The sequence below is a fragment of the Lepidochelys kempii genome, chromosome 7 (assembly GCF_965140265.1).
Source record: "Lepidochelys kempii isolate rLepKem1 chromosome 7, rLepKem1.hap2, whole genome shotgun sequence".
NCBI lineage: Eukaryota > Metazoa > Chordata > Testudines > Cheloniidae > Lepidochelys > Lepidochelys kempii.
The window spans coordinates 125407613-125430900 of record NC_133262.1 but is presented as its reverse complement, the minus strand read 5'-3'; the positions used below and the strand labels follow the sequence as shown (position 1 = coordinate 125430900).

Genomic DNA, 23288 nt, shown 5'->3' with positions numbered 1-23288 from the left:
GCCACATGCCAGCCCCCGGGCGCCCTCCCCCACACCCTGCTGCTGCTACGCCCCCCCTCCGCCCCCTGCCTGCCACATGCCAGCCCCCGGGCGCCCTCCCCCGCACCCTGCTGCTGCTACGCCCCCCCTCCGCCCCCTGCCTGCCACATGCCAGCCCCCGGGCGCCCTCCCCCGCACCCTGCTGCTGCTGCTCACCCCCCCTCCCCACCTGCCTGCCACCGGGGCCAGCCCCCGGACATCCTCCCCCAGACCCTGCTGCTGCTCAGCCCCTCCCCACCCATGTGCTAAGGTGGGCTGGGGGAGGGGTGGATGCTGGGGGGGGGGAGTGTGCAGGGTGGGAGAGGGGATGGGTGCTGGGTTGGAGTGTGAAGGGGGAGGGGCTGGGTGCTGGGGTGCTAGGATAGGTCACTGGAGTTAAGGGGGTTCCTGTTCCTTCTATCCCATGGAATGTGACTCTGGCCAGTCTCACTCAGCGAAATGTCCCATCTCGTTTTGGCTCCTGCTCAGGTTGTGGCCTCTGTGGCTTCCAGTGGCTGTGAGTTCCCCGGGCTCATTGTAGCTTGGGTTAAGAGCACCTCCTTTGATCAGCTGGAGTGTGCTTTCCTCACCTGCCCCCAGGGTCCCCTTGTCCCTGTGCTAGGGGCAGGGTGGGGGAGAAGCTGTCAGTGCCATCCCTGTGCTAGGCAGCTTGTGCCCTGCTGTCCTGTCCCCCCATGGCCCCCCACTTCCTGCACCAGCCGCTCCCACTGTTCCACCCCCAGTGCACGCCTCGGAGCCCCCCTTTCTGAAACAGGGTGGCCAGAAGGGAAGGTCCAAGGGCAGGGGCAGAAGAAGGGCTACCCTGTGCTTAGAAGCCTGGCCTGGGGCTCTACCCGCCCTCCTCGGCCCCAGACTTCCTAGGTGGCCCTGGATGAGTCCCTCAGTCTCTCGGAGTCTCCCCACCTGTGCCCGGCCACTGGGGGGTGAGGGGCACACAGGTACGGGGGGAACAGACAGACCAGCGCCTCGGATGGATAAAACCACCCGCAACATCCCAGGGCTGAAACAACCCAGTGGCCCGGCCCCCGTGTGCCCCAGCAGGAGAGGGCTGGAGGGAGGGCAGAGGCTCTCCGATCGACCCGTCCGGGGCAAAGACGGGTGTGAGGCACGGACGGGCGCCAGGCGTGAGCCGGTGATGGACAGCGAAGCGGTGATGGGACGTGGATACGCTCCGATGCTCACACAGGAGGATGGTGCATGTTGCATCCCCAGTGGCGTAATGAGCCTGCTTGAAGGCCCCAGGGAGCCAGCGGGCCCGGCCCCATTGGCAGTCTCAGCATGCTCGGCCTGGCTGCCTGCCTGCTTGTTTTGGTACCTGGCTGTCGTGGGGGGCAGGGGAGCAGTGCTGATAACACCAAGCTGGTCACTGAGGCTGAGAGACATCCAGCTGCGGCTGCTCACAGCTCCGCAGGGACTGGGGGAGTTGGCAGGGGCGCTGGCTGAGGGACCGGTTGCAGCGTCGAGGCCTGAAGCAGCTGGATGGGCTCCTGGGCCCCCGCACTGCCCCGGGGGGCACAGAGCAGGGGTTGTGGCGCCTGGAGCGGGTGTGTGGCTGGGGCAGGCCCTCTTCCTGGGCCCCAAACACCTGTGCACCCGGGGCACGGCGTGCTGGGCGGAGTGCTCGGGCGCAGGGCGGCAGCAGGGGCCGGGCATGGGGACAATTGCTACGGCAGACCGGGTGCTTCCGACTTTGGACTGGGACTAAGGTGATCCAGGTTCAGTTCCTGGCTCTGACGCCAACTCCCTGCTACCCTCGGGCAGCTCCTGGCTTCTCTCTGAGCCCCAGCACCCCGTACAGTGTGGGGGGGACAGTCCTGCCTCCTCCCTCTGGGTAGGAAAGATTGCGCCACAGGAGTCCGGGCAGCACCGGGCACAGCGGGCAGTGCTGCTATTGGCCGCGGGCAGCGAAGGGTGCAGGTCCCGCACGTGTGGCCTTGTTTCTGTTTGTGGGGGATGGAGATGGCAGCCCAGCGACTGGCCGGCTCCCGGCTGCCAGGCCAGTGGGACTGCCATGGGATCAGCTCCTCACCCATCACCAAACCCATCTCCAAGCCACCTGGGCCAGCGAGACCCGAGGGCCCAACCGGCGGCTGGGCCAAGGCTCTGCACGGGGCCTGCCTCGGGGACCGTGGGGCCCAGCCCCTGGCGGGATCCCACCAGCAGCATCTTCCACCCCCCGGCCAGGACTGAGCCTCGGGCTGCAGGCTCAGACACGGGTGGGAACCTCCCTGTGCTCTGGCTTCCCATGGCAGGAGACTCCCCCCGCTGCCCTGGCTCCAGACCCCCACCCCGGCCCCTCCCCAACCAGCGAGCAACCCCCACTCCTCGTCCCCACCCCTGGGGCTCCCCCCACCAGGCTGGGCCTCTCCCGCCCCGAGCCCCTGGCTCCAGGACTGCTCCCCAGGGCGCTCGCCTGACAGCCCCACACCTCGGGCAGCAAGGGAAGGGAAGGCAAAGGGCCAGCGCTGGGTGCGGGGGGCACCTGGGGGTCCAGGGGCCGGGAGCTGCCGGGCCACGTGCTACCGTCCTGCGAGCGCCGCGCAGCGCCGCGCCGCGCAGCGCAGCGCCCCGGGGTGCAGGACCCGCCCGGGCAGCGCCGGGCTCCCACCGCCCCTCCGCGCCCGGGCCCCGGGAGCTCCTGCCACGCCGGGTAGTAAATCAGCGCCGCCGGCCCCGCCTCCCAGCTCCCCATTGGCCGCCGCCGGCGCAGCTCCCGAGCCCATTGGCCGCCGGGCCGTGGCCGGCTCCCTATAAGTGGTCCGCGGGGCTGGCCGGGCTGCAGCCGCGGGAGCCGGGCCGGCAGCGGGGAGCAGCGTGCGGGCTGCGCCGGGCCCCGTGAGTAGCCGTGGGCGGGTCAGGTTCCCCGAGGCTGGGCAGGAGGCGACGGGGATGGGCGCAGGCGGCGGGGCGTGGGGGGCTCGGTAGCCCCTGGGGCAAAGTTCTCTTCTGGCTCCCCGAAGGGCTGCCATGGGGTGGGGGCAGTGGCTGGGGTGAGGGATATTGGGGAGGGGGGCTGATGGGGAAGGAGGCGGTGTGGCTGGCGGTAGGGCTCTGGGGCCAAGGGAAGGGGGTGGGTGACAGGCATGGGGAGGGATGGTAGGGAGTGGTGATGGATGGGAGGGCATGGGGGGGTGATGGCCTTTGGAGGGGTTGGGGGCTCTCTATCCGCAGAGTCCCCTGGCACAGCGGGCGGCTGGCGGGCAGCCTGCAGGTGGAAGTGGCCGCTCTCCTCTGAGGAGCCCACGTCCCGTCGGGCTGGCGCTCGGATGCTAAAGGTGACTGCCCAGCGCCACACTGCATTAGCAGCTGGCTGAGCCCCAGGGCTCCAAAGCCGGGGGGGCTGAGTGGCACCAGACTGGCTGGGGGAGCCGGCTATCCAGGTTCTGCCGGTTACAGCCCCTCAGAGCTGCCCAGTGCAGCGATGGGACCGTGCCGGCTGGGTCAGTGGGGGGCTGGAGCAGGGTGTAGTATGGGGGGGCTGAGAGCCACTGAACCAGACCATAGCCCCTGGATACGATGGAGACCACGCCAAGCCAGGGCATTTGGCAGCGTCTCTGGGGGTCCGAACACCCTGGGGCTGTCGGCGCTTGGCGGATTCCTCCAGCCGGGGTCCAGCGTGACCAGCTGCTTGCAGCCCTGGGCTGGATCTGCAGGCTCCGGGCTGGGACCTGGGTTCGCTGCGGCACCACCTGGTACCTGGCACTTTGCTGGGCTCTGGTTCCAAGCGGTGCCTGGACGTGACCAGCAGGAGAGCTTTGGGTGGGATGAGCTCCCTGGGCTGCCAGCGGGGGGGCTGTAACCCCCCTGGGGTGCTGGGAGGTCATGGCATGTGGCTGCGTGGTGCTCTGTGATGCCATTCACCGAGGCGGTGGCTGGGGAGTTGTGACCTCACCAGGATGCTGCGAGGGGTGCTGGACTGTCCCCGTGGCTGGGAAGTGACCTGGCCCAGCCCACCTGGGGTGGGGTCCCTGCACACTGAGAAGGTGGGGCTGGGGTGGCCTGGGCTGTGCTTCCCCCTGCCCGGGCACCTGGAATGCTCAGGGATCCAGCCTGCGGGCGCAGCTTCTGGAGGGGGTGGGAGAGGTTGGGGCTACCTGGGGGGCTGTGGGACCTGGACTGCCCACAGGAGAGAGCCGTGAGTCAGTCACCTGGTGCCAGGAGCTTGAGAGGGAGAGAAGAGAACCAGGCATGGTGGAGTGATCCATCCCATCTTCCAGCCCCAGCTTCTGGCAGAGGTGACCCCAGCTCAGTGCTAGGTGCCCTGTCTGCTCTGAGCCTTGGGGGGCTGGGATGTTGCCACTCGCTCCCCCTTGGCGTCCCCCAGGGAGGCCTCAAAGAGCAGTCTCTGCCTCCCCCATTCCCACAGGATTGGGCCCCATGGGCCGGGCCAGGCCAGCACAGCACTCTTTACTGGGCTGCTCCCTGCCCTGGAGGTGGTGCTTACTCCAGCACCCCCTACTCCCTGTGCCCCTCTTCTCTCTGGCCTTGCCCCATGGCTGCCCCTGGGCTTAGAGCCAGGCCAAGAACTCTCTGAGGCTCACCTCTGCCTCCTGCCTGAGGGTGAAGCCTCATGCCCTTCCCGGCCCTGAAGGCTGCCCAGGAGCTCTGAGCCCCACATCTGGCCCTTGGGTCTGCCCCTTGTGCTTTGTTCCCTGCCCTGGAAGTGTGATTGGGGGGGGGGGAGACTAGGCAGAGGTGGGAGCCTGGGGGTATTGTCCCCAGCAAAGGGAACCCCATTGCAGCTGGGCTGGGTTACTGGGGAGGGGTCAGGGTGACTGTTTTGGCCTGGGTCCCAGGCTGCCCAGCCCCTCCCTGCCCCTTCCTTGTTTTCTGGCTCTGGGTTTATCCCATGCAGGAGTGAGGTCCCCCTGTCTGGGCCCAAGGGCTGGCTGCAGCTCTGGGCCTAGCCGTGGCATGATGCCGCTCGCTGCTGGGCTGACTCCCTGGGGGTCAGGGCAGGGGCAGCCACCCAGGGGTCTGCTGGCATTGGGCCCGGGGCTGTTTTCAGTTGCTTACTCGGCCCCCAGCCCTGCCAGGTCCCACCTGGGGTTGGGGTGGATGGGCAGACTGCTGAGCGAGACGGTGCCGCATGGGGCGGCCGTCCCTGTCCTTACGGGCTGTGACCTTGCTGCTGGGCCGCACAGAGCTGCGCTGCGGGACACGGCCCCCGCCCCTGCTGCAGGTTGCCCCCGGCCCCACCCCGTGCCTGCGGGATCATCTGATGGCACCTGGGCCCCGTCCTGCCCGTGTCTCCTGCAGCAGGTGCCCCAGGGTAGGGCCCATGGGGCTGAGCACAGTCAGTGGGAGCTGCAGGCCCTCGGGGGTTGCAGCCCTTTGAGAGGCTGCCGGGAGACGTGTTTTTTTGAGGCGAGCCTGGCCATGGGTCTGTGCGGCATGGGGCCCGGGCAGAGCCAGGCTGCAGCCTGCAGGTGCTGGGCACAGCACCCTCCATCTCCACACAGCCAAACCTGGCTGCCCTTGGGAGCCATGGGACACGTGCTTGGCTTCTCCCAGCCCAGGGTCCTGCGCAGCCCCCAGCAGGGAGCTGGCTCCAGGCCACACCGCCCCCCTGGGTGTCGCTAAGGAGCGGATCCCTGGGGAGGCCTGTTGTCGCCAATCAGGGACATTGTTCCCTCCTGGAAAGACTCCATCAGCCCTGGAGGATTTTGCCTGCAGCTGGGCGGGGGGGCAAGCTGGAGAGAGCAAGAGCTTCAGGGAGCGAGGGACTGCCCAGAGTGTGGGGGTGCCAGCACCCCCTGCCCAGGGGCACCCACAAGGGCCAGGCTCTGTCCTGCCACCTGCCCATGCAGCCTCTGCCTCCTGCATGAGCCTCTTCCCCAGGGCAGAGCTGGGCTGGGGCTGGGGCTGGGGCTGGGGCTGGATGGTGTGGGAGGGGCTGGTGTAGAGGTGGAGGTGTGTGCAGTGTGACAGGTTTTGCTAATTAATGGGCTTTTCCCTCCCAATCTTGCCAAGGAGCCCTCTGATGTATTAGTTTAATTAGCCAAATCCGAGGGCCGGGTGTGCAATGAGCTGGCCCCGCGCTCGGTGCCGATCACATCCTCCTTTCTCAGGTAATGACAAGCTAGTCTCAGGCCGAGTCCTGAGCCTGCCAGCGGCTGGTCAGGTTGAGCCCAGGGGATCCAGCTGCCTGCCTGTCTCTGTTGTGATGCACACCTAGTCCTGTTAATGGGCCCCAACAGCACGGGCGGCTGTTGGCTGGTCTCGGGGGGGAGCCATGAACCTCCATCGAATGCCCTTATTGCACAGGGTGATCCAGCCGCTCCCATCTCTCCCCACGACCTCGCAAGGGAGGGGCTTTTCTAGCCCCCAGGTCCATAGTGTTGGGCATCTCACAACAGTACTCTGTTTACCCTCGCCCCGGCCACCAGGCCGGGCAGCCCACAGCCAGAGCGACAGACTGGCCAAGGCCACACGGTCTGCCGCAGAGCCAGGAATCGACCCCCAGGGTTGCAGGCCACGGCCTGAGTCACTCGGCAAACCCAGCCCTCATCTCCTGGGGGGTGTCCTTCCGGCCTCTCAGGCCGGCCGAGCACGGCCTCTGTTACTGCCCCACAGTAGGTATCTGGCCTGAGTTCAACTGGGGCACCTGTGGGGCTGCCCGTCCCTGGGCTAAGAGCCAGGCCCTCTGGTGATGGCCTCGCTGGCCCTGAGGGAATTGGAGCTGGTGGCAAAGGGCCAAGGGGCACACAGCTCTGCTCAGTGTCCCTCTGGCTCGGAGCCAAGAGGCTGCGTTATGCCCCCAGAGGAGCTGCTGCTGCGCCACGGGAATGGCTCGGTGTGACGTTCCCCGATGTTATCTGGACCAGTGATCTGCTGGGTCACTCCAATCCGTGACTGAGAGCCAGCCTGACCCTGCTCTGCTGTGAGAACCCCCACGCCTGGGCTGGTCACTCACAGCCTCTGGCATGTCAGCTGCTCCTTGGATTGTGCAACCGAATGACACTAGCCAATACCTCCAGTCCCAGACACAACCCCAGGAACCTCCATCTTGCAGAGTCCAGTTATGCCCGCTGGATGCTGCAAGCTTATGAGTTTGTCGATTTCTTTGTTAAATTGACATACCAGGTTTGTTATCCCAAGCGGAGTCTCTGACACGCTGCAAACCAAACGCTGCTTCAGATAGAAGAAACCAACAGATTTATTAAGTGATTGACCAAGTCTGACTTATATTTTGGCTTATAAACAAAATAAAAGCAAAACTCATTCAAAGCTGATCTTAACACTTTCAGTGCCCTTACAAACTTAGATGCTTCTCACCACAGGCTGGCTGGTTGCCCTTCAGCCAGGCTCTCCCCTTTGATCAGTGCTTCAGTCACTTGGTGGTGGTGTCTGTGGATATAGATGGAAGAGAGAGGAAGAGCATGGCAAACGTCTCTCCTTTTTATCATGTTCGTTCTTCTCTCTTGGCTTTGCCCCCTCCCCTTCAGAGTCAGGTGAGCATTACCTCATCGTAGTCCCCAACTGGCCATGGGAAGGGGGGTGACTCACTCCAGAGTCCAACAGATCCTTTTGTTGCCACCTAGGCCAGCGTCCTTTGTTCCCGTGGGCCTGGGCAGGGTTTGTTCCATACCTGCCGTGATGAGGTGTGAACTGCCTCTATGCTCTTGGAGAGTTTTTGCCTGGGCTTGTTTTAAGCCGTGAGGACACACTTTCAGCCTCATAAGTATGTATGTGTAACTATATAACCTATAATACTGCTCAGGGCATCATGAGCCTTCCGAAGACACCTGATGTGACAAACTTTGCACTGGATACCACACAATCTTATAAGGACAAACATGGGGGTGTAGAGTGTTCCCATGTGGTACAAAGTGTCACACTCGGCCTGGCCTGTTACTGGGAGCACCGTGCTGCCTGGCTGGGACTGACCAGCTCCTTCTCAGGGGCTCTGGCTTCCCCCTCTAGGAATTGCCTGGGGAATTTTCTACTACAGACCCCACCCTGGCTGCAATGATCCAGCGGCTGTCCGGGAATCATTGTGCCCATGCCCTGGGAACTCACTGAGTGAGGGCAGCTCTGCCCTGTCTGTGCAGCACCTCAGCCCAGTCCCAGCTGGGGCCTCGACCCTACCGTCATACACGTCCCGTTTGGCTCCAAGCCATGCTGTCCACAAATCTCTCTCGTGCTGAGATTGGGCCAGGTTCTGGAGTCTGCCAGCCGCAGGTGAGTGGGAGCTGCCAGCCAGCCCTCCTGAGCGTGCCAGCCGCTGAGAGCTGGCGCTGCTGCAAGACAAAGTCCTTTGACTTCAGGGATGTGCCCTGGGCGTGAAGCTCAGCGGCTGGGAAGACGCTGGTCCTGGCTGAGTGGAGGGGGAGAGCCAGCAGCTGGGCTGATGGTGGTGCCGCGTGAGGGGCTGCTGGCATCCCCATCCGTGAGTGCTGAGCAGGTGGCTGAGCTGCTCTAGGTGTCTCGGGGCCAGGGCTGCTGGGGGCAGCTCTCACCGGTGCTCCAGCCTGGCAGTTGACCCCTCCTAGGGGCATCCCCACTCTGCACTTCCTCCCTGCCCTGGGGAGGGTGTTAGCGCCATGCTGGCTGCTGCGGGCCGGGGCTCACAGCAGCGAGGGTCCGGGTGGCTGTGGGTTCATCTCAGGGACTCCCAAGGCCCTGGAGCACCTGGAGATGGGACTGGCGCTCCATCTCCTCCCTGCTGCCTCTCCTGGGGTGCGGCAGAGCCAGTTCCCCTGGGAAGAGCTGTGGTAAGTGGTGAAGAGGGGGGGTCCTCGGGGGGACACCACCAGAGTGAAGCTGGAGTGAGGGGCCAGGAACTCTGTGCCTTCGTGGGGAAGGCCTGGGGCCCCCAGCGGGAAAGGCTGGGAGTACAGGTAGGAGGCAGGTGTAAAAGCTTTTTTGGGAATGATTTTGTTGTTGGAATAAATCCAGCCCAGCAAGGGGTACTACCAACCTGGAGGAGAACTGTTTGAGAGAGCCAGAAACATGGGGAAACTGAGGCAGGGCACTGCAGCACCACACTAGGCCCCAAGGGGGTGCTCAGGAGGCAGCCAACTCTGCCACAAGCCCTGAATCACAACACCTGGGCGCTTGAATCCATGGAGTCTGGGAATGGACCCCTCCTTGTTCTGCCATTCACATGCCCCTTCCAGCCAGGCAGCTCCTATGGCCGGGGTGACCTTTCGCCCTATGGCCATCTGGGCCTTCCTGGGGACCGGCTGGCGTCCGCAGCCCTGAACACCCTCCCAGCGTTGCCCAAGAGGCTCTGCTGCAGCCGGCCTATCCCCGGGAAATCCCCTGCGCCCGCTGCCAAGGGGTGTCCGCGCCCGGCTGGCTGAGCCAAGTTGCCAAGGCTCCTGTCCCCGCCGGCTCTTGCCAGAACACAGGTAGACCAGGCCTGGCAGAGGGCCTCCCGCTGTGCAGGAAGGGGCTGCTGCCCTCGGGGACAGTGGCTGGCTCTTGCCCCGCCAGGGGTTCCCAGCCGTCAGCATTTCACTGATGGGTGGCCTGGGGGATGGGCTCATGAGCCATGGAGGTGTCTCATTGTTTACACCCTGCAGGTCTTGTGGCAGAGAGTTCCACCTGTTAACGGCGCTGCGTGCGGAATCGGTTCCTTCCGGTGTCCTTGACCGTCCCCTTGCTCCAGCCGGTCACCCTTTGCCCGCACTGGGCTGTGTCCCCACCCCCGCTGAGCAGATTGCTACTCCCCTCCCCACCCACCGGGCCAGCTCCCCAAGGCTGGACTCAGCCTGTGCCCAGCTGAGCCCTTCTCTCCCTGCTCTCCCTCGTGAGACGGATCTGGGACACGCAGGCCAGAGCACGTCTTCCTTACAGAGCATCACAGGGCTACTGTCTGCATTGCCTGCCTTGCTCTGGGTCTGCTCCTGCCCCATGGCCCTGTCCGGGTCCAGCTGGGCATAGTGCGAGGGCTCTGTGGAGCTGCCCCACGGGCGCCAGTGCCCTCCGCTGGGCGAGAGCTAATGCAAAGCCTGGGCAGGCGGGAGCTTTTCCCGGGCAAGTTGCCGTTGCATGGCCTGGCCCCCAGCGGTGCTGGGTCTGGGACGCTCCTCTTCTGTCTGACCTGGCTCACGTTGTCCTCGCTCAGCCCGGCCTGCTAGACAGCGTGGGCCCCTGGCCAGCCTTGCAGCCCTGCCATTTGCCTTTGGCCACAAGAACAGCCCCACTCCGGCCCAGGGGGAGCTGCAGGGGGGGATGGGTCCCAGGCCCAGCCACGCTGGTGCCTGCTGGCCAGGTCTGTGGGTGCGGGAGCCTGGGAAGCTGCCCAATCTATGGGCTGGGGGCTCTCAGGTCATGGTAGTCTCAGCCGTGTCCCCGGGGCTGTGAGGCCAGGGCCTGGGGAGCTCGTGCTGCGGTCGCTGCGCTGGGCTGGGCATGCCCGTCTCCCGGCCCAACCTCGCTGTCTGGTTGCCCTGCGCAGCCTGTGGCCGTGCTCCCCCAGCGGCCTCGCCTGGTCCCCGGGGCCTGGTCCGCCCAAGAAAACGGCCACCCCCGGCCCAGTGCAGCCACCTGGGCGCCACATGGCGCAGGCCTCCCCAGAGCCAGCTGCACCCTCGGCACAAGTGGCTCATCTGCCTGCCCTGGGCCAGCCGGGCACAGGGCCAGTCCCTGCCTGGGGGCACAGGCCAGTGTGGACAGGCAGCCGGGGTGTAGCCCAGCCCTGGGTGCTGGCTGTAGCGCTGACCTCCCCGCCTGGGGGCCTTTGAGGGGCTGAACTCTGGGGCAGCTGGGCCTGGGGGCAGGGTGTGGGCAGTGACGTGATGGCAGCTGAGGGGCAAGGGGTGGGTGTGGAGGGTCAAACAGCAGCGTGCTCTGGCTGGTGTCTGGGGGGGCGGGTCCTGGGGAAGCCAGAGGGTCCTGCCCCCCAACTCCACAGTCAGACGTGACTCTCAGCCAGCCAGTAAAACAGAGGTTTATGAGACGACAGGAACATGGTCTAACACAGAGCTTTTAGGTGCAGAGAACAGGACCCCTTAGCTGGGTCCATTTTGGGGGGGCCATGAGCCAGACAACCCCATCTGCCCTTCACTCCATGTCTCAAGCCAGCCCCAAACTGAAACTCTCTCCAGCCCCTCCTCCTCTGGGCTTTGTCCCTTTCCGGGGCCAGGAGGTCACCAGATCCCTTTGTTCTCCAGCCCTTTAGCTCTCACCTTGTCAGGGGGAAGGGCCCAGGCCATCAGCGGCCAGGAGACAGGGTGTCTCCATTTATGTACCCTGGCCCTTTGCTCTGCAACCATTACACCCCCTTATCCCACCCCCTAGAGACTTAAGAACTGGCTAGGGGAAACTGAGGCACCCCTACAGTATTCAGAGGAACCATTAAGAACAGTCCCGCTTTGTCACGGGGGGGTAAAGGGCCGGGAGGCTGGGCAGGGGGCCAGGCGCTCGGGTGTGGCCCAGGCTGAGCCCCGTATGGGTCTGGTTCCAGGTGCCGAGGATGCTGTGGCTGCTGCTGTGGCTGGCGTGGCCCGGCGAGGGCTCCCCGCGCGGTGAGGCCACGTTCACGGCCGTCACCAGCCATGTCCTCCCGCCCGACTACGACAGCAACCCCACGCAGCTCAACTACGGTGTGGCCGTCACCGACGTGGATGCCGACGGGGACTTGGAGATCGTGGTGGCAGGGTGGGTAGCGGGGGGGGGGGGAGAGCAGGGTCCCTGGTGCTCCCGGTCCCACCCTTCCCTCTTCCCTGGGGCTGGGCCGGGGCTCGGGTGCCCAACCCTGGCATGGGATGGGGCAGAGCTGAGCTCCCATCCTGGCTGCCTGCTCCCGTGCCCAGTCTCCAGGGGACTCTCCATGGCACGCTGGGCTGCCCTTCTGCCCCTGCCATGTCTCCCCAGCCTGGCCGTGTGGGGCTCCCGCCCCGCGAGAGAGGCCCGTTGTCTCGGGGACTCAGCCCCACCCATGACCCACTCGGCCTCCAGTGGGAGAGGGGGGTGGCGCGGGAAGGGTGGCAGGGTGCCCTGGCCTCCAGGTCCCTTCTGCAGGGCACTAGGAGCTCATCCCTGTTGGGCTGGGGCCCCACTCACCTGTGGTGCTGCTGATGGGCTGGAGGTTTTGTATAGCCCTTTGTGGCCCCCTCAGCAGGGCCCCCGGGTGCAGGCCAGCCCTTTGCTCCCTGCACACCCCGTCCTCTGCAGCACCCATGGGAGCTGGCTGTGGAGGGGCCTGGCGGTGGTGCAGCGAGGGAGGGAACCTGCCAGCACTGCGTGTGGCGGGGGGTGCGTGCTCAGCACACGTAACCAGCTAGGTCTGGGGATCTCGTGGCCCTCGGCCCATCCCCCACGGATACCCGCACAACCCAGGCCTGCCAGCCCCGTCCAGCGGCTGCGGGGCATGGCTGCCTGGGCCCTAGCTGCTGCGTGGAGCCCTCCTGCTGCTCACTCCTCCCGCCCACAGCAGCCCCAGAGCTGGATCTCTGGGTATCACCCCCAGACCCTTGTCGTGGCCCTGCCACCAGGCCCCCCAGCGCCAGCAGGGGGAGAAGGGAAGCCAGCAAAGCCCAGCGAGAGCCGCGCTGCCCAGGCCAGAACCCTGCTGACGCGGCCGACCCGCTTGGCGTGCCCTGCATCGGCCAGGGGCTGGAGGAGGCTCGCGGGGGGGCTAATGGCAGTGTAGACCGCCTGAGAGGCTGTGGCAGGTGAGAGAGCCGGAGTCACACCCGGGGCTCAGTGTTTAAAGCCCCCCCAACACCCATTGCAGGGGGCTGAGGTCCCTGCCCCCCCTGCCCCGTGTGGCCTCGTTTGGGACCTGTGGGCACTTGAAGGCGGGTTCTGGGCCCCGTTGCAGCAGGAACCCACAGCATGCCCCATGGGCTCCCCTGCCCATGGATCTGGCTGGGGGCCCGGCTGGCGAAGGCCCCATCAGACAGTCCGGCTGGAGGCGCCTGACCAGGGAGTTTCCATCTCTGCCGTGGTCTCTGTGTGCCAGGCTCTGGCTTCCAGCTGTGCCCTGCCCCCACCCTGGGGCAGCTGAGGACTGGTCTGTCCCTGCCCTGGGGGACCCTGGTCAGCTGGGGCAGGGTGCGGGGGGAGCGTGGGGGAGGGTTTCCCAGCTCTGTTGCTGTTGCCTGAGGCTTGGCTGGGTAAGACCTGGCCCTGTAAATGCCCATCCTCACCCAGCCGAGGTGCTGCCCCCCCCTTTCTTCCCCCCCTCAGCCTTTGCTGTGCCCGAGTCGGATTATCTCAGGGACAGTTCCTGGCTGCCCGCAGCACCCCTGGGTGGGTGTCTCCAGGTGAGGGCAGCGTGGGTGGCCATGCACCCCCGGGCACAGAAGCAGCTGCTCCCCGTGCTCCGGCTCGTTCAGCGGTGCTGGGCGGTGGTGACCGATCGCGCCGAGCAGACGGACAGGGGCTTTCCCTCGTTAGGGCGGCACGGGGGTCTGGCTGGGTGGCAGGAGGCTCGACTGCTCCCCCACGAGCAGTGCCCCGTGCCACGGTCCAGTGTGGGGGAACGTGGGCCTCACCATGCTGGACAGCGCCCGCTGGCCTGCCCCCACTACCCAGGAGTAGGGGTGGGGCTGGAGCACTGTCCCTGAGGCCTGTATCCCCTGGACAAGAGAGGCCCAAGCAGCACCCCCGGAAGTGCTCCCCCCAATCCCACGATGGCCCTTAGCCCCGCCCTGACCGGGCTGCTTGGAGGGACCCCCAGCTCCCGGGGGCTGGGGCATCAAGGCCTCGGCTCTCGCCGCGTGGGGCAGGCATGTCGCAGGGGGGGTAGTCTGCGTTCCTGGGGGGGTGCGGCTGGGCTGGAAGTGCAGGCTACTGCTCCTCCCTCTCCCTGCCCCCCGCCCCCGGGAGCTGGGCCTGCTCCCCTCCCAGGCCATGCGGAGCAGAGTCAGCAGCCGCGGGAAGGAGGGTTGTGTAACCAGCCCTGACACCACTTGGGTAACTGTTTACTGGAGCTGAGGGCAGGGCAGGGCCCCTCCGGGGTGGGCAGAGCTCAGCCGGGGTCTGCCTTGTTCCAGGCCTCCCAAATCTCCTGGGGAGGGGCCTTGCCCGGCCGGCTGCCGTGGCTCCCAGGTCCTGCTCTAGGGCTGCCCCTAGAGGGGCAGGGCACGGCACGGAGTCTGCAGAGGGGCGAACGCTCTGCTCCTGGCACTGGGCCATGTCCTCGCCCAGGCTGTGCCCCAGGGGCCCCAGCAGGGCAGCGCCCCGACCTGTCCACAGCCGTGCCCTGGGCTGGCAGGTGCAGCCTCTGGGGGGAGCTGCTGAGTCCAGCGCCCGACCACCCTCTCCCCGAGCGCCCAGGCTTCCTCCCGGGCAGCAGGGCCCAGAGAGGCTCCTCTCCCTCCGGGGCAGCCGCCTGGATCGCTGGCACCGGAGCTGTGGGCCTGGGCCCGGCCCCCTGTGGCTGCCCCTCACTGTGCCGTGCTTTCCCCTGCCCTGAGGCCATGGTGCAGTCTTGCTCCTCCCTCAGCTGGGGGGCCCAGCCCCACTGAGCCTTGCCTGGGGCAGCCAGTTCTGGGGTGGTGAGCAGAGGGGCCAGCCCTGCTGCTGCGCCTGGCTGATTCCTTGCGTGCTGGCAGGGTGCTCGGGGGGAGCGGGCAACTCTGTCTGCTGGAGCCTGTGGGCCCCACGGCAGGGCAGAGGCCAGATGGGGCCAGTCACCTCACTCATGCCAGGGAGTGGCATCTCTGAGCAGCAGCAGGCCACTTGGGTGGCCCGGGCCAGACCCACTGCGTTCGTGGCCTGGCCATGTGGGGCAGAGGGGTGGGCAGTGACCCTCCACCGTTAGGGGCCACGTGATGGGGGTGATCCTGCAGCGAGGGTACATGGTGCCTCCCAGGGCCTGGCAGGAGGTGGGGGGGCATGGGTTGTCTCCCCCGGCCACGCCTGCAGTTCCCCCCGCTGCCCGGCTGGGACCCCCTGCCCCGGCACTGCTGTGTGGCAGGGCTGGAGGTGGCCACCCTGATCCTCCCCTCCTGGCGGGGGCTCTGGGGCTCTGGGGCTCTGGGGCTCAGTTAGGGGCAGAAGCTGCCCAGCACCTCACCCCCACCCCCAGCTTGTTCCAGGATCCCCCCCCAACCAGCAGCACCCCCGCTTGCTCCTTCCTGCCCAGCCACTGCCGCCCTCCTGCCTCTGGGGGTGCAGGGAACGAGCTCCTGCCAGCCAGGGCTTGCTGTGGGGGGCAGTTGGAGAGGGCGTCCGTCTCCCCGTGGGGCTGGGCACAGCCTGGTCCTGCCCAGCCCTCTCCAGGGGTTCCTGCTGATTTCTAGATTCCTGGGCCAGCGGGGACCACGTAGCCTGAGACTGCCCCAAGCCATTCCCCAGCGCCACGGCCCCTCCGTGCTGCCCCCATCCCCAGGGCAGCGGAGGGGACGCTCTTCCCTGCAGCCCCTGGTGAGCGCCCGGCAGCCCTCCAAGCTGGCACCAGGCGGGCGGTGCCACTCCCTCCCCAGGGCAGGGCTCAAGTGGGGGCTTCAAGGAAAGGGCCTTGGGGCCACCCCAAACCCTCTGGGGGCCCAGACCCAGCCTTGCCAGCCAGCCCCAAGGCACAGGCTGGGGTGGGTCCCACATGCCTGCCCCAGCGCTCCCGCTCGCCCCCCCAGGTACAATGGGCCCAACCTGGTGCTGAAGTATGACCGGGCGCGGCAACGGCTGGTGAATCTGGCGCCGGACGAGCGCAGCTCCCCGTACTACGCGCTGCGGGATCGCCAGGGCAATGCCATCGGGGTGACAGCCTGCGACATCGACGGGGACGGGCGCGAGGAGATCTACTTCCTCAACACCAACAACGCCTTCTCGGGTGAGCTGCACCCCCCCCCCCGCCACCGAGCCCAGGGGTCAACCCCCCCGGGGCCCCCTGCGCCACCGAGCCCAGGGGTCAACCCCCCCGGGGCCCCCTGCGCCACCGAGCCCAGGGGTCAACCCCCCCGGGGGCCCCCTGCGCCACCGAGCCCAGGGGTCAAACCCCCCCGGGGCCCCCTGCGCCACCGAGCCCAGGGGTCAAACCCCCCCGGGGCCCCCTGCGCCACCGAGCCCAGGGGTCAAACCCCCCCGGGGCCCCCTGCGCCACCGAGCCCAGGGGTCAAACCCCCCCGGGGCCCCCTGCGCCACCGAGCCCATGGGTCAACCCCCGCCCCGGATCCTCTGAGCCACTGAGCCCATGGGTCAAACCCCTCCCCCCCCCCAGGACCCCTGCACCACCGAGTCCATGGGTCAAACCCCTCCCCCCTCCCCGGACCTCCTGTGCCACCGAAGCCCAGGGGTCAACCCCCCCGGAGCCCCCTGCGCCACCGAGCCCAGGGGTCAAACCCCCCCGGGGCCCCCTGCGCCACCGAGCCCAGGGGTCAACCCCCCCGGGGCCCCCTGCGCCACCGAGCCCAGGGGTCAACCCCCGCCCCGGATCCTCTGAGCCACCGAGCCCAGGGGTCAAACCCCCCCGGGACCCCCTGCGCCACCGAGCCCAGGGGTCAAACCCCCCCGGGACCCCCTGTGCCACGAAGCCCATGGGTCAACCCCCGCCCCGGATCCTATGAGCCACCAAGCCCATGGGTCAAACCCCCCCGGGACCTGCGCCACCGAGCCCAGGGGTCAAACCCCCCGGGACCCCCTGCGCCACGAAGCCCATGGGTCAACCCCCGCCCCGGATCCTATGAGCCACCGAGCCCATGGGTCAAAACCCCTCCCCCCCCGGGACCCCTGAACCACCGAGCCCATGGGTCAAACCCCTCCCCCCTCCTCCCCGGGACCCCTGCACCACCGAGTCCATGGGTCAAACCCCTCCCCCCTCCCCGGACCTCCTGTGCCACCGAAGCCCGTGGGTCAAACCCCTCCTGGGCCCCCTGTGCCACCGAGCCCATGGGTCAAACCCTTCCCGGGCCCCCTACACCCCACGCCACCGAGTCCATGGGTCAAACCCTTCCCGGGCCCCCTGCACCCCACGCCACCAAGTCCATGGGTCAAACCCCTCCCCCCTCCCCCCTCACCGGACCTCCTGTGCCACCGAGCCCATGGGTCAAACCCTTCCCGGGCCCCCTGCACCCCACGCCACCAAGCCCATAGGTCAACCCCCCCCCCCGGACCTCCTGCGCCACAGAACCCATGGCTCCTCCACCCGCCCCACCACAGTGCCCATGGTCCCTGCACCCCCCACCACAGAACATGTGGCCCATCCCCTCCACGCCACCACAGAGCCTGCACCCCCTGCCATGGAGCTGGCCCCCCATTCTCTGCCCAGCCCCCCCATGGATCCTGAACCCCAGCCACCCCCCTATGCCACCCCACATGGCTAGGGGTGTGGGGGTCCCTGTGTTGAGCATCAGAGGCCTGGGGGTCCTCGGGAGGGCGCATCGACAGCTCTGGACTGGGAATTCATGGGGGGGCGGGGGGGAGGTCCCTGGAGGCTTCGGGGGGCGCGCGCCCTGGGCCTGCCGGGCGGCACTGCCGTGACCTTCGGCGCATGAGGGATGGCTGCAGCCTGGAGTTAATTTCTCAGTCGAGTGACTCCATTGATTCACGGCCGGGAAACGGAGCCAGCGCAGCCGCTGAGTCAGCAGCGCCTGCGGCCCCCAGCCCTCCCCGCCGCGCCCGGGCCCACCGTCCCTGAGGCCCTGCTGGGACAGGGGTCCCCTACCCACGGGGGAGCTGTGGGGAGGCCCCAGTGCAGGGCCCTCTCCCCAGAGCCAGCACTAGGGTCAAGCTGGGGCCAAAGAGAAACGGGGGAGAGGGGTGCATGGTGCATGTCCCAGTACCCCCAGTCTGGCACTAGGGGGTGCTGCGGGGCGCTGCTCACCAGGCGGGGGGGTGGGCTGACCCATAGCCCCATCCCCAGGGTAGCGACAGGGGCTGTCCCTTAACCCCTCGTATGCCCCACTCCTGCCATGGCATTTGAGGCGGCTGCCCATCTCACACCCCTCGCACAAGGCCAGGGCAGCTGCCTCTTATCCCTGCTCTCCATCTCCAGGGGCCAGTGCTTCCCTGCAGGCCATGGCCCCTGGCTGCCCTGGCCTGGCCCCCCGACTGGCACTGCAGGAGTCTGCCCAATGCTCCGCGTGCCCCTGGCCTCGGCCTGCCCCTGCAGTGACCAGGGCGGTGATGGGGCACCTTGCCAGGGAGTGGGGAGGGGTGTGACGGTGTCAAGTCGCTGCCGCGGTGGGGGCAGTCCAGCGTCATGGGGGCCTGCCAGTGCCCTCCGCTGCATGTTAGATGGGCAGGTCCAATGGCTCGCCAAGGGCCTGACAGCCCTTCCTCCCCCGCTAACGGCCTGGGCAGGGCCATTGTGCGCTGGAATCTCCTCCGAACACCTGGCCCCAGTGTCTTCCCTTGGAGACAGTCCCCGGCACGCTGGGCAGCGCCAGCCTGCCCAGCCACTGCAGCTGGAGCTCACGGCAGCCTGTCCCTGCCTGGGGGGGTCTGGTCATGGGGGGGGTCTCTGTGGGTTGGGCCCACTCATGCTCTGCCAGGCCCCCGGTCTTGCTGGGTGCCTCCATCTCTCCCTTGGGGTACTGGGCCCCGGTGCATTGAGCTCTGAGCTGGGGCAGGGGCCCTCCGGGCCTGGCTTTGGTGCTGCTCTCGGAGCCACGAACAACTCGGGGATGCGTGTCTGAAATGGGGTCCCCCAGGCTCCATGGGAAGGGCACAGGCCCCCGTCAGAGGGGTCCCCCCTTGTTTTTCTTGGCATCGGGGGCCCTGCTGAGTGGGGGCCATGTGGCCATCAACCTGAACTCCTCACCATGGATCCGTCTTCCTGACACACCTAATTACCCAGGCTGCAGCTGCCAGCGAGTTGCCTGTCCCTAAATCAAGCAGTCCCATTACTCCTGTCGGCTGGCCTGCGGCCGCGGGCCCTCCATTGATTTCCCCCTCCCCTGCTTGATCTACGAGGCTCTGCACAGCTCACCTTAATGAGTTCGTTCTGCCGGGCAGCTCTCCGCTGGTGCGGCCCCTGCACCACTGGGCACCAGCCCCCTGGAAAGGCGAGTGGGGGCTGGGGGCCGGGACTGAGGGGCCCCGGCGGGGCTGGGGGCCGGGATTGAGGGGCCCCGGCAGGGCTGGGGGGCTCCAGAGAGCAGGGCCTGGGTGCTGTGACATTGGTGGACTCCCCAGGGCAGTACAGTGGGGGTTCTGCAGCGCCCCCCCACACGTTGCCCCCTGCCCGGGCAGATCCACGCCAAGCCAGCTCCTCCCCTGCTCCTCTCCCTGCACACTTGTGCTTTCAGCAAAGAATGAATGAGCCTCTGTGGGGCCTGCCCCCCACTCGCCCCCCTGACCCTCTCTCCCCCCCAGGCCTGGCCACCTACACGGACAAGCTGTTCAAGTTCCGGGCGGGGCGCTGGGAGGACCTCCTGAGCGACGAGGTGAACCGGGCAGTGGCCAGCCGCTTCGCCGGGCGCTCGGTGGCCTGCGTGGACAGGGCGGTGAGTGGGCAGCAAGCCCGGCTGGTGGCCCTCGGGGCTGAGGACGTGGGCGCAGCGGGGTCATGGGGGCGTGGGGGGAGCTTCCTTCCCACCCAGATCAGGCTCTGTTCCCCAAACTCCCCCCCGCCCCCCTCGCAGGCTGTCGCTGGTTGTGTGGGGATGAGGTGGCACTTCCGAGCCTCTCCCATCCTGGCCTCAGCCCTCTGCCCCCTAAGTGCCCCCCGGCTGCCAGGGCCCCAGCTCCCTCCTCCACCCCCCCCCAAGCTGTTAGGGCCCTGGAGCCTTTCCCTGGAGTTGTCTCCCGGCTCTCGGTGATTTATGCTCCTGTCACCTGCTCTTTCTTCTTCCTCCTCCTGCTCCTGCTGTTTGTTTTCCAAGGATTATCACTAAATCAGGGCCCGGCTGCTGCAGGGGAACAATGGGAGGGGGGCGGGGAGTGTGGGGGAGCAGGGCCTACCCAGGGGATGGGGTGGGGTGCAGAGCCAAGCTGTGGGGTGTGGGGGGGTGGAGTGGGGTGGGGTAGTAGGTGGCAGGGGAGCAGAGCCAAGCTGCAGAGTGGGGTGTTTGGGGGTCAGGTAAGGGGAAGTGGGGCTGTACCATGGGGTGAGGACTGGGGAGGAACGGGGTTGGGGGAGGTGGGGGCAGGTGGAGGGGAGCGGGACTGCGACACGGGGGGCAGCAGGGCAGAGCCGTGGCGCAGTGGGGGACCCGGGCGGTGGGGGGATGCAGCATGAGCATTCCCAGCATGCGGGGGGGGCAGCCGGACAGACACCGAATCTTGCCAGGTCAGGGCCTCGAGTGGCTCCCCCGCCCCAGGCTCAGCCCTCGAGCGACGCGTGGGGCCCGGGGCCCTGACACGGCTGCAGCCCGCACGCCACCCCCCACCCCTGCTGCGGGACTCTCATCCGCTCCCAGCGGGGCTGGCCAGAGCCCGCAGGCTGCCCCCAGGACCCTGCCCGGCCCAGGCGTCTCCATCAAGGGAAGCCCCTTCCTAGGCCTGCTGCTGCCCCAGCCAGGGTGTCGCAGCCGGCTGCAGGCTGGCGAGCCGGGGGGGCCCTGCCCAGCCTAGCTCTGCCCTCACCCGCCCGCCCCTTGCCCGCAGGGCTCCGGCCGATATGCCATCTACATCGCCAACTACGCCAACGGCAACCTGGGCCCCCACGCGCTGCTGGAGATGGACGTGACCGCCAGCGACCCTGCCCGCGGCATCGTGGTGCTGGCTGACGTGGCTGCCGAGGCCGGGGTCAACAAATACACAGGTCCCGGACAGCCTGCGCGGGGCTGGGACACCGTGGGGGGGGCGGCGCGGGGAGGGGGTGCTGCGAGAGGGGCCCATGGAGAGGGGGCGGCGCGGGGAGAGGGTGCTGCGAGAGGGGCCCATGGAGAGGGGGCGGCGCGGGGAGGGGGTGCTGCGAGAGGGGCCCATGGAGAGGGGGCGGCGTGGGGAGGGGGTGCTGCGAGAGGGGCCCATGGAGAGGGGACGGCGCGGGGAGGGGGTGCTGCGAGAGGGGCCCATGGAGAGGGGGCGGCGCGGGGAGGGGGTGCTGCGAGAGGGGCCCATGGAGAGGGGGCGGCGCGGGGAGGGGGTGCTGCGAGAGGGGCCCATGGAGAGGGGGCGGCGCGGGGATGGGGTGCTGCGAGAGGGGCCCATGGGGAGGGGACGGTGTGGGCAGGGGTGGCGCAGGCATGGGGCTGCTGCAGGAGGGGCCCGTGGGGACAGGTTGGCCCATGGGGAGGAGGCAACGTGGGGATGGGGTGCTGCGGGAGGGGCCCGTGGGGAGGGGGTGGCGCGGGGCTGCCCATAGAGCGGGTGCCATGCCTGGCACACATGGTGCTGGGGCTGTCTCTGGGCTGGGTGTTTGTTTTCCAAGGATTATCACTAAATCAGGGCCCGGCTGCTGCAGGGGAACAATGGGAGGGGGGCGGGGAGTGTGGGGGAGCAGGGCCTACCCAGGGGATGGGGTGGGGTGCAGAGCCAAGCTGTGGGGTGTGGGGGGGCAGGGTGGAGTGTGGTGGGGTAGGGTAGGGTAGTAGGTGGCAGGGGAGCAGAGCCGAGCTGCAGAGTGGGGTTGTCACGGAGTCCCCGGGCGATGCTCTGGAACTGCTCCCCATGAAGCCAGGCAGGACTCTGGGGCAGTCGCCTTTCTGTGAGCAGCCTGTCTGCAGGACACACAGCTCACCCGGCTTCCACCTTCCTGGGTCTGACCTCGGAGCATTCAGCCTCCTCTGCCCATCCGTGCGCTTCCCACAGCGAGTCCGCTCAGGCGGGGCTCCTGGGGAAGCCAGAGGGTCCTGCCCCCCAACTCCGCAGTCAGACGTGACTCTCAGCCAGCCAGTAAAACAGAAGGTTTATTAGACGACAGGAACATGGTCTAACACAGAGCTTGTAGGTGCAGAGAACAGGACCCCTCAGCTGGGTCCATTTTGGGGGGCAGGGAGCCAGACAACCCCGGTCTGCCCTTCACTCCAGCCAGCCCCAAACTGAAACTCTCTCCAGCCCCTCCTCCTCTGGGCTTTGTCCCTTTCCCAGGCCAGGAGGTCACCGGATTCCTTTGTTCTCCAACCCTTTAGCTCTCACCTTGCAGGGGGGAAGGGCCCAGGCCATCAGTGGCCAGGAAACAGGGTGTCGGCCATTCTCTGTGTCCAGACCCCTGCACACACCTGCCCTCTAGGGCTCTGCAATGATCATACACCCTTATCCCACCCCCTAGATACTTAAGAACTGCCTAGGGGAAACTGAGGCACCCTCACACTATTCAGAGGAAACATTAAGAACAGTCCTGCTTCGTCACAACCGGTCATAGCATACGAGCAGGCAGCTGGAGCAGCCTCACCTGCCCTAGAGGTCTCAGCCAAAGTCACATGCCCCTATTCCCACCACCAAGGTATTGGTGCACCACACAGGGAAACTGAGGCACACACAGTATTCACGCAAAACAGTAAAACTCACCTAGGCTCGCCAGTAAGGCTCACATACCCCATAACAAGGGGAAATCCCCACTTCGTCACAGCCGCAGAGGGTGACAGGCAGGCGCTCGCTGAGTCAGGACCCTCAGCATCCCCTCTCCTGTCTGCTCTGAGGGTGCTTGGCACAGGGGAGCCCGGATGCTTCCTGTTAGCGTCTGGTGAGGCCTGGGCCCTTGGCATGAGCTGGCACGCTGAGAATGCTGCCCAGCCCTCTGGGGCCCGGCTGGGGCATCCCGGGCAGACGCCAGGGACTCTGGGGCAGGGTCTGAGTGGGGCAGCGCGTGAGTCCTCTGTGGCCCATCCCCAAGGTGCTGAGCACATGGAGGGGCCGGGGGCTGAGCGGGTGCAGTGTGGGGGTGGGAGCTGCGCCCTGCTCCCAGGCTCTGCCCCCCTGGAGCCCACCCTGGGGGCGGTGGGAATTGCCCCATGGGCAGTAAATTGTCCGTGATTAGGAGTGTCGTTACCATGGCGACTGTAGTGCTTAGGGTGGAGGTGACCCCTGGCCCCTGCTAAGTGACTCAGGCCTGGTCTGCCCCCCGGGGCATGCCCATCCCAGGGGGGCCCCTATGGCTGTGCCCAGGCCTGGCAGAGAGGGGGCCTGGCACCCCTCCAGCCACGGGCAAATGCTTTGGGCACCGCTGTGGGGCTAAAGCGAGGCAGCGCCAGCCGGAGCCTGAGGCTGGCGGGTGGGGGTCTGCGCAGGGGTCCGAGGGGTGACTGGCCGCTGGGGAGTGCAGAGAGGGCCGGGGTAGTTTCTGGCGGGTGGGGGTCTGCGCAGGGGTCCGAGGGGTGACTGGCCGCTGGGGAGTGCAGAGAGGGCCGGGGTAGTTTCTGGCGGGTGGGGGTCTGCGCAGGGGTCCGAGGGGTGACTGGCCGCTGGGGAGTGCAGAGAGGGCCGGGGTAGTTTCTGGCGGGTGGGGGTCTGCGCAGGGGTCC

General features: G+C 67.4%; 1 protein-coding gene across 3 annotated transcripts in view; it reads left to right on the top strand.

Annotated features, from left to right (window-relative positions):
- The first annotated feature begins 2823 nt into the window (after positions 1-2823).
- Positions 2824-23288, top strand: part of CRTAC1 (cartilage acidic protein 1) — a 35555-nt gene continuing 15090 nt past the window's right edge. For all 3 annotated transcript variants that reach the window (XM_073354645.1, XM_073354643.1, XM_073354644.1), the window contains exons 1-5: positions 2824-2874; positions 11456-11649; positions 15576-15772; positions 19255-19385; positions 20488-20644. In XM_073354645.1, coding sequence (XP_073210746.1) covers positions 11465-11649; positions 15576-15772; positions 19255-19385; positions 20488-20644 — 670 coding nt within the window. In that variant the 5' untranslated portion in view covers positions 2824-2874; positions 11456-11464. The remainder of the gene's footprint in view (positions 2875-11455; positions 11650-15575; positions 15773-19254; positions 19386-20487; positions 20645-23288) is intronic.